This window comes from Hemicordylus capensis, chromosome 2 (genome assembly GCF_027244095.1).
Source record: "Hemicordylus capensis ecotype Gifberg chromosome 2, rHemCap1.1.pri, whole genome shotgun sequence".
Classification (NCBI taxonomy): domain Eukaryota; kingdom Metazoa; phylum Chordata; class Lepidosauria; order Squamata; family Cordylidae; genus Hemicordylus; species Hemicordylus capensis.
In genome coordinates this window covers 349933543-349943593 of record NC_069658.1, presented here as the reverse complement: position 1 = coordinate 349943593, position 10051 = coordinate 349933543, and the positions used below count along the sequence as shown (strand labels likewise).

The 10051-nt window shown below is 44.1% G+C and overlaps 1 protein-coding gene across 7 annotated transcripts in view; it reads left to right on the top strand.

The window, feature by feature from the left end:
• The first annotated feature begins 1497 nt into the window (after window positions 1-1497).
• PCBD2 (pterin-4 alpha-carbinolamine dehydratase 2) overlaps window positions 1498-10051 on the top strand; it is a 56346-nt gene continuing 47792 nt past the window's right edge. For 2 of the 7 annotated variants that reach the window (XM_053291846.1, XM_053291844.1), the window contains exons 1-2: window positions 2142-3090; window positions 9307-9438. Coding sequence is in view for 4 of the 7 variants with exons in the window: in XM_053291839.1 (XP_053147814.1) it covers window positions 2497-2596; window positions 5596-5627; window positions 9307-9438 (264 nt within the window). In the remaining 3 variants the exon portion in view is untranslated. Of the gene's footprint in view, window positions 2099-2141; window positions 3091-5595; window positions 5628-6412; window positions 8332-9306; window positions 9439-10051 lie in introns of those variants that run through there. The other 5 variants (XM_053291839.1, XM_053291840.1, XM_053291845.1 and 2 more) reach the window with 5 other exon arrangements.

Below are 10051 nucleotides of genomic sequence, written 5' to 3'. Positions count from 1 at the left end.
CCATTGCTCTGTTTAGCCCAGTATGTCTGTCTACTCTGACTGGCAAAGGTTTTATAAGGGCTCAGATGGGGGGTTTTTCCAACCATGCTACCTGAGACCCCTTAGAGTCTCCTTAAAAATGCAGGGAATTCAATATGGGACGTGTGCATGAACCGGTAGGCGTGGTCTGATCAGAATTTGGACTGAACCATGGGCATGCTGACCGATTTGGGTGAACCAATCGGCTGGGCCGGTTGTTTGTTTGAACAAGCCTGAACTGGTTCGAAGCGTTTTGCGATCGAACCGCTCTAATCAGCCTGGTTTGTCACAGTTTGGTTTGATTGTGAACCAGTTCTGCACATCCCTACACTGGATTAAGTCCCCTTCCCCATTTAAACTAGCAGACCCTGCGCACAGCATTTGTCCCGATACTTTGTCGCTGCGCTTTCCTTCCCCTGCCGCCTCCTGCCTCCTCTCACCTTTCCCTCCCTGCCTGCTGGCAGCGCTTTCCTTCCCTGCCAAGCGTGGCACGGCTCTGCCGCCCACCCAGCCAGGCTTCTCTTGGTGGTGGGGCTCTCCCACCTGCCTGCTCTCACCTTTCCTTCTCCCCCGCCAGCCCAGCAGCACTTTCCTTCCCCGTTGGGTACGGCACGGTTCTGCTACCCATTGCTGCTGCTGGCCCCTCACCATCTGCCCCGCAACCTGCTGGGCCCCTTTGCTCTCTCTCAGGTCTCCCTCCACCTCTCGCTTCTCTCCCTGCCTTGGTCTCACTTGCCCCCACTGCCGCTCCCTTGCCACCCGCCCCACAACCTTCTGAGCCACTTTGTTTCTCCCCCTGCCTCTCCGCAAGAGTTCCCTGCGAGAGTTCTGCGGCGCTCTCGAGATTTCTGCGATGCATTCCCATTCATCCACACATGGCCTGACTTAGAGAAGTAAGTTGATAGATTGATAGATTGCAGGGGGAGAGCAACTGGCCCAAGTCACCCTAGCACAGCACACTACTAGTGGCTGTTGCTGGTTTCCATCTTGTGTTTCCTTTAGATTGTGGATCATTTTGGGAAAGGGAGCCATCTTTTTTATTAATCATTTATTTTTCTGTGTAAATCACTTAGAGAACTTTTGTTAATAAATAGCATATATGTAGTAATAGGAACATAGGAAGCTGCCATATACTGAGTCAGACCATTGGTCCATCTAGCTCAGTATTGTCTTCACAGACTGGCAGTGGCTTCTCCAAGGTTGCAGGCAGGAATCTCTCTCAGCTCTTTCTTGGAGATTAAAAAGAGAACACCTGGACTACTTGAGAGATTTGCTATTCACACTTAAAAAATGGAAAGTTGAACCGATCTATTTAAAGGATCCTCCTCAGTTAAGCAGCTAAGGAAAACAATTTATGGCCAATTCTCAATCTTGTCCTATTAAAAATAAATAAATCTTGTCCTATCCTGGAGATGCTGCCAGGGAGAGAACTTGGAACCTTCCGCATGCCAAGCATACAGGTGCTCTTCCTAGAGCGGCCGATCCCTGAAGAGGAACATACAGTGATCACTTTTCGTCTGCCATTCAAATGCAAACCAGGATGGACCCTGCTTAGCAAATGGGACAATTCATGCCTGCTAGGACCAGACGAGTTCTCCCCCATAGTGCACTTTAGAGGTTCTCGCATTCTCGCTCTCGGACTCTTTCGAATAATGGGAGAGGAAGGGAGGGCTGAACGCCGGAGCTCTTCCTCCTCTCCTCCCTCCCTCCCGGCAAACAAAGCATTGTGCAGCAATGGCCCAGTCAGTGCTTAAGAGCTGGCAACCGAGCGGCGCTCTTCTTGGACGAGAGCACAGGATTTCGACCCCACGAAGCGCTTGGTGCTTAACCCCATGACTGCCGCTGCAGCAGCCTTCAGGGGGTGGGAGCCGGGGATGGCGGCAGGCAGGGCCTTGCTGGCTACGGCTGTAGGCGTCGCAGGCGCTTGACTGCGTGAAGCCTGAGTGGGGCGGGGACCTCCTCCTCCGCTGAAGCCATGCCAGGCACCGCCAGCGCAGGGTTGAGGTGCTTGCTGCTGCGAGTGGGACTCGCGACTGTGGCAAGACGGGGCGGCGGGAGCAGCCGCAGGTTCTCCACGATGGTGAGAGGCAGGAGCAGGACAGGCCGAAAAAGGGAAGGGAAGGGGGATGGGGGGGGGGTGTCTGGCCGCCACACTCCCCTCTCTCCTCCCACCACCAGCCTGTGTGGCGGAGTCCCCGGAGGCCGGCTGCCGGTTTTCACTGTCTTCTCGCCTCCCCCTCAAAGCCTGGCCCGCTCCCGCCCTGTCCGTGACCCTTCTTTCTGTTTCCTACCATTCCCATCTCTGCTTGGGCCGTTTCCTCCTCCGCAAGCGCTGAGTTTTCCACACTGGCAACTTGAGTGTCAAACCCTCACATTGGTGGTTTTGTCCCGCATGAGCAATGGGGTGGCGAGGCTCATGCTGACCTATACGCAGGACGGTCTTGGGGGCGGGGGCAGGGCTAGCATGTGCAGGGCCTCATGGGGAGGTGGTTGTGGGGGAGAGTACACGTGCAACCTATGTGGGGCTTGCCTGCCTGCATGGCTCCTCCAGCTGCAGGGAGAAAGCATGCAGCCACAGGTGGTGGTGGGGGGGGGGGGGCAGCCTTTGAGGGGACAGGGAGTAATTGTGTGCAGATCAGTAGCCTCTCCCAGGGCTGGCCCCGGGTCAGGAGCGCCCCCAGCAAAGCCTGCCTGTGAGGCCCCCCCTTGTCCTGCCCCAGGCATCCTCCTGGCCTCAGCAGACAGTGGGCACTGGGCAGGAGGGGTGGTGCTGGGTGGGCCATGGGAGTGCACATCTGCTCTCCTTGCTGCTGCTGTTTTGTGGTGGAGACGGCTGCGAGTTGGGTGGGGAATGGGAAGCATCCATTTGCCCCTCCTCCTCACTCCATTCACCACAAAGATGGCCAGTGGAGGCAGCAGCAAGGAGGGAAGGCAGGTGAGTGGGCGGGTGTTCTCCATCACCCGCCCACCAACTCTCACCACCATGGCAGGTGGAGGTGGTGGTGAGAAGGGCAAGCACAAGCTCCCCATCCAGCAACACCCTCCTGCTTGCTGTCTGATTTTTCCAGGAGGGTGGGTAGGGGAGTGGGGGTGCAGTGGGGAGGGAGTGAGGGCCACAGTGGAGGGGGCAGAGGGTGGTGACCCTAGGGCCAAGCTCTCATGTGACCCAGGCTGTTGCTGCCCCCCCCCCGCAAGCTCTGCCTGAAGCAGGTGTTTGTTTAGCTCTTTAATGGCTGGGCTTGCCCTGAAAATGTCTTCAGAGTGCAGCAGTTGGATGCCATCCTGCAGGGCTGTCCCTACTGTGGTGTGGGGCTAGGGGTGAATCAGTATGCGCGAGGCCTCATGCGGAGGTGGTTGTGGGGGAGAAAGTGTGCGTGTAACTGCAGATGGTTGGGGGAGGAGTCTCCCAGAAATCCATATCCTGGCCCTTATGGCTGTGAAAGTGGACTGGAAAATATGTGAGTGGTGAATCTTGGGAGCCAGAGTGAGGACTGAACAAGAATTATAGTGATCAAGGGATTAATGGTGATTCACGGTGCCTATTGCCCACCCTGCATCCCTTAAGTGGTAAAAACATCATAATTTATGCAAAATAACATGCTAATGTATATAGGCTATAGAATGTAACAATTCTAGGCATAGAAATTGTCCACGATTATTTGTTTTTGTTTATGGAATACGGAGTCATCTGAGATCTGTCATTTCAAGCACTGTTGGGATCAGCCTTTTAAACATCTGGTTTCTGTTTCTTTAATATCCACAAAGCCTGAACATTTTATTTTGGTATGAAATTTCTTAAAGCACCCACAGCCATTGTGAGTAAATATTGTTTGCTTGCTTTTGAGCTGGTATAAACTACTTCAGTGCTAACAATATAGTTTGGGATGGCTGCTAGAATTTTAGACAGGTGTTGACTTCAGGGATTATATGAGAGCCTTTTATTTATTGATTTGATTTGATTTGATTTATATACCGCCCTTCCAAAATGGCTTTTGTGATGCCCATGAAGTTCTCTTAGATTTCTGAACATTCTAGCTTTTACTTACATTTTTGAAATTCTTAAAACAGAGTTGTTACAACAGAAGTAATTTTATTTTATGGTTGATAGCCAGAGAAATATGACTGAGGATGTAACCAGTGGTAGAGCATCTGCCTTGCATGCAGAAGGTCCCAGGTTCAATCCCTGGCATCTCCAGCTAGGCTGGGAAAGACTCCTGCCTGAAATCTTGGAGAGCCACTGCCAGTCCATGTAGACAATATTGAGGTAGATGGGCCAAATGTCTGCCTTGGTATAAGGCAACTTCCTGTGTTCCTATGAGAGTAAAAGTGCATGTGCACTTCAAGCAAAGGGTGATTTTTGCTGATTTCCTTTCCCCTCTGTTATGCAACCCTCAGTGACAATTTTTGGGAGGTATTTTGGGTTACAGAGGGAAGAGGAGAACAACAAAAGGACATTTTTTGTCTTAGCATGTGAGCAGCATTAATCTACATCTCAGCTATATTTTACAGAAAAATATTTCTGCTGTATTTGCATTGCCAAACAACAACAAATCAAGTACAGCGAATCTACCTTCTTAGATATGGGAGTCCATCTGGATGTTCTAATGAGCAAAGCTCAGATTTGGTGCAGGTTAGAAGGACTTTGGCTCCAAATATAAAACATGATTTGAATTGGGTAGTTGACATGCTCTAGTTAAATATACATAACTTACAACCTAAGGTCTGGGTTTTATCTGTGACTCTGCCACAAATTTACCCAATTATCGAACAAATCCTGTAGCAAATCTGCGCCTTCAGATTCCTGTTCTGCAAATAGAAAAAATAATACTTTTCCCTATTTCACAGGGGAGTTGGAAGACATACGTAATTTATTGATGACTTCCAGAATTTTTTTGGAAAAATATTTAGGGGGAAACCAATGGAAAAACCTAAAATCAGTATTGTCAGTATGACCAAGTTATCTTAATGTGGATTTCCTGTGCAAAACCACAGAAGAGGGAAGTGGAAATGTATAAGATCATAAGCAAACATTATATGAACATTGAAATGTCAGACAAAGTGAAGCTACCATACGTGACCCATGTAGTGATTTTACTGCATGATTGGTTTAAAGATAGTAAATAAAAGTAGATTTATTTGAAATGGTTCAGAAAATCCAGAATATGGCCTTTTGCCAAGCCATTCTATCAGTAATCCATGTGTCATTAGGGGTTATTAAGAGAATGAGATTTTAAGAAGATGGAAGAATAGAGGCCACTTTGGCATCAGTGGCCTTTGATTTAGGCTCTAGGGAAGTATCTGAAATGTCTCTAGGCAGAAAACCATGATGAGTTCTATTCCCATTCCACATTTTACCCCCAGCTTCTTTCCTCTGTGGTCTGAAGCCATAAATGCAATTCTCTGGCGGTGTCTCAGCGGGAAGACTGTTATCTACTAGGTGGTTTTTGAAATATCCTCTCTAGTGGTTATTCTGTACTAAATTCCACTGCTTTACTTTAGTCTATTAATAGAAGTTGGGTGGTATGGAAAAGATAACTGAAAATGTAATTCTGTGATATCTGAAATTCTTTCTTACAGAATTAAAGCATATTTATATGATACTATTGCAGGTAAATCCTTACTTACTTGATCATAGCAATGGAAGAGCTCCGGGTTTGTTTGTTTTTTGCTATGTAGTTATAACTGTGTATTTTTTGGTTTGATATGATTGTTTTGCCTTTCATGTCCTGTTGTATTTTTAATGTTGTTCATAATGCATCTCAAGGCGGTTTACAAAAATTAAAATACAATAAAATTCCGTAAAAGTTACATTAAAAACCTTTAATGGCACAGGTGTTGTGCTTTTGTTTTCCATCGCGGTTTCGTTGCCTAGAGAACTTTGTAATAAAGGGAAATTGTAAAAGCTATTTAATCCCCACTGCCCTTTATCTTGAGTGAATTAGAACAAAGTACAGTATTTAGATTTAAAATATGCTGCCATCTAGTGGTTAAGATTAACTTTTCATATGTATGCATCCGATTCCTCAAATATATAGGATTGTACAAGCAGAAGGTGGATTGTGTATAATGAAATTATAAAAGAATGCATGTTAATTTGTGAATTTTCATAATATTTAGAGCCAGATGTTTTGCTTATACTATTCAGAAAGTTCAAGAAGAATGTAAAACAACATTTCCACAAAACTTTGGCTAATCCTGGCAACCAAAAGCCAGTTAAGAGTAAAATATTTTTAGTGTTTTACTAACTGCCCAGATTGGCTTTCCCAGTTCTCCGACAGAGGAGTGCTCCTTAAATGGGGAAAAACTCCTGACATAGCACTGGTATACACACTTTCCTTAAGGTCAATGAGAATGCTGTATTTATTTTTTTGAATATATATAAGAGTGTGTGTGTGTGTGTGTGTGTGTGTGTGTGTGTGTGTGAATGAAATGCTTTTGTCTAAAGTAGATGATTAAAAATGCATCTTGATTATTTATTTATTTGTTTGTTTGTTTATTTATTTATTTATTCGATTTCTGTACTACCCTTCCAAAAGGCTCAGGGTGGTTTACACAGAGAAATAATAAATAAATAAGATGGCTCCCTGTCCCCAAAGGGCTCACAATCTAAAAAGAAACATATAGACACCAGCAACAGTCACTGGAGGTGCTGTGCTGGGGGTGGATATGGCTAATTATAGAAGATTGCTATAGAATAATCCATATTCAAAGCAAGGGCACAATACATTTGCATCTCAAAATGTTTTTCAGTCCTAATTTAGCAGTATTTTATGTATCTTACGAAGCTCATTCTGCATTTGAGCAAATAGAGCAATTCATGTAAGACATTGCATGGAAGCAGCTATGGATTGAGTAGAACATATTCATAATTGCATTGATTTCTGTTTTATACGTATATGAGAAATGGCCGTTCTGTTGTTTATGATGAAATGTTCAGCTTTAGAAACAGTTACATATATCCAAACTAAAATTTGTGTGTGGGGAATGCTTCCGTGTGCAAGGAAGTGGAGGAGGAGTGATTTTCAGCAATCCCACCTTCCCTGTGCAATTGCCCGTGTCTCCCAAAAACATATCTCGGAGTGTCCTGCAACACTCCGGCACATTTGGGGTGGGGGACACAGGTGGATGCAGAGGGAAGAAGGAATCCCCCAAATTACCCCTCCCTTCTATGTGCACACAGAAGTGTTCACCACGTATACTCTTAGTTTGTGTGTAGGGCAATGATTTCTCAATAATGCAGATATCATTTTAGTTGAATATGTTGGTAAATCTCCAGAGGGGAAGCTGTTCTAGCCTGTTGTCGCAACAATGAAAAAAAAAAGCACTGAAACAGCATTAAAACAATCAGATTTATATGTTTTCATGATTTGGAGAAGTTTTTGCTTCATCAGATAAATGTGTAAGGAAAGATTGATACAGGCATAACACTTCTGTTCTCTTAACTGTGGAGGGTTGCCCATTAATTCCCCTGCTGCTGCTGCTGCTCCTCCTGCTCCTCTTCCTCCTCCTTCTATCCTTAATTATTGATAAGGGCACCAACCTTAACTATGGGACTGTTCTTAACAGGGAATTTAATCCTTAGTTTCAAATCCTGCTGAATCTCTGGTTAGCATTAACCATAATTCTTGACCATGGTTAAGGTCAGCAGGGAGGTGGCAGAGGAATTAATGTGCAAGAGGGGAGGGAGCACATAATCCTTCACCTTGCTCCTGCTCTCTTAATCCTGGCTAAGGAATCAGTAGCACCACATCTGCTCAATCCAACATGTTAACGGTTATGCTTCATCTTGTTTTCAAAACAGCACTCTGCTTTCATCTGAGGAAGTTCATGGTGTAATTATATATAACATACATACACATATCTAGTATTATATGTAGGTTTCTAATTTTAATTATATGTTTACTAAGTTTTTTGGATGTTATGGCCGTTTTAATGCTAATTGGTAGAATGTGTTTTTCCTTTCGGAATGAGTGGATACAGCTTAATTTAATTATAATTAAGTAATTATAATTAAGTAATTATTTCAGGATTTGCAATGTTGTAATAGTTTTAATCAGCCAGCTTTAGTCACCATTGTAATATTACAGGACAAATCTTCTTTTGCATGCATACAACTAGGGATGTGCATGAACCACGGTTATAGCTCATACTATGATTTTTTGCTGTATGTAGGGATGTACACGAACCTCTGTGCGTGCACAGATTCAGCGGTGTGGGGAGTGGTGATCTTTTTTTAAAAAAGAAGAGATAAGCATGCAGGTTCCTGCTATGGTGGCACTTGAACCAAGTACTCGTGCATGTGACAGGAAGCTGGTAAGGACCTGCTCTCCTTTTAAAAAATGATCTTGCTTGCTGCTCCTTGCCCCGTGGTGCTGAACTGGTTCGGACCTCATCCAAACCAGTTTGGCACCTCAGTTTGTGCACATCCCTACATACCGCAAAAAATTATAGTATAAGCCAACCAAAGTGAACGCTTAAAAATCCTATTTTATTTTTTAAAATTTATTTTATTTTATTTTATTTTTTAAATTTTATTTTAATCCCAAGGCGGCTTCATTGATTTCAGTAGGAGAGAACTGAGAAAGTTCTTACTAGGGAGATTTCAAAATGTTTACATTTGGCTGGATCATGCACTCTGTTCATATGTAGGTCATCTCTTCAGTTTTAGAACACCAAGATATATGTAGGGTTAGCTGCAGTATTTTAATTTTGCTTTTCTGGTGTTCAGCATGTGATCTATACTCTTATCGGGGACAACCCTTTCTTGAAGCAAGGTAAGGCAGTTGCCTCAGGCGGCAGATTATTGGGACACCAGCAGGGTAGCAACATGCCTCCAACCATGGCCATTGGCGCTTTGGGACCAAATGTGACGCGCAGTATGCAAGGAGTGCCTCCCTGCACATAGCTTTCAAAGCTTTCAGGAAGTGCGAAGAAAGAAAAGGCTGCTGGCAACCTTACTTACTCCTTGTTTCTCATCCACCTTCATAACTTGCAAGAGTTGATTTTTAAAGGGGCCTGGCGTCGCCCCCACCAAGGCTGTGGAACAAGGCAGCGGTTTTGCACCTTTTCTCAAATACCGCAATACTTTTGGCCACCTCAACTCATTTAAACATTTAGTCATAAATTGTATATTACTGCTGTCTGGAAAGATTTGCTTTTGAATACACAAATCAGTGTCTCAACAAATACATATTTATTGTTTATAAGGTCAGCACGTACTAACTGTGCATTTAAAATGCATTTCTTTCTTTCTGTTTTGTTTTTTTTTAACTCGCTTGATATTGATAGTCTTCACAGCCTCATTGGTTGACCACAGAAGAAAGGAACCAAGTTTTATATGACCTCAAAGGTGCCGGATGGTCTGAACTTCCTGAAAGAGATGCCATATACAAAGAATTCAACTTCAAAACTTTCAACCAGGTAAATATTGTGCATAACAACTATTCCTAATTTAATGGAAATGCATTTATCTTAATTTATTCTAAGCTGTAATTGAAAAATTTCTATCAACCAATTGAACTTGTTCATTGGAGACCAAATCTATTCACATCAATATCTGAAAGTATTGGCCTGATGACCTGAGTTCCATAGGTTTCACTTCAGTTCTTTAGAGTTGCTCCAGTGTTGTTAGGCTCAGTATTTGTATGACCAGGGCGAGTCAGATTTGTGGACACAGATATTTTTGGCACCGATCTTAATAACTAATTAAACGTAGCTTGGCTTCAGTGCATTTCATCTGCTCTTTAGTAATTCACAAGGATGGTATAATGCTAAGACTTTGAACTGAATGAAAGACATAAGCATTATAATGTCTGAAGCAAATATTTACAGCCTAATCCTATCCATAATGATTCAGAAGTAAGTCCAGCTGATTTGCATACCAAAGTATATCAGTCTCACCCAGCCCTAGTCCGACAGTCTAACTAAACATGTTGGTGGCAGACCTGTGTTTTAAAATACCACTGGACAGATATAAAATGGAATTGGGCATGGCTTCATGTGCAAAGGGAGAAATGAAAGGGGATTCTGAACC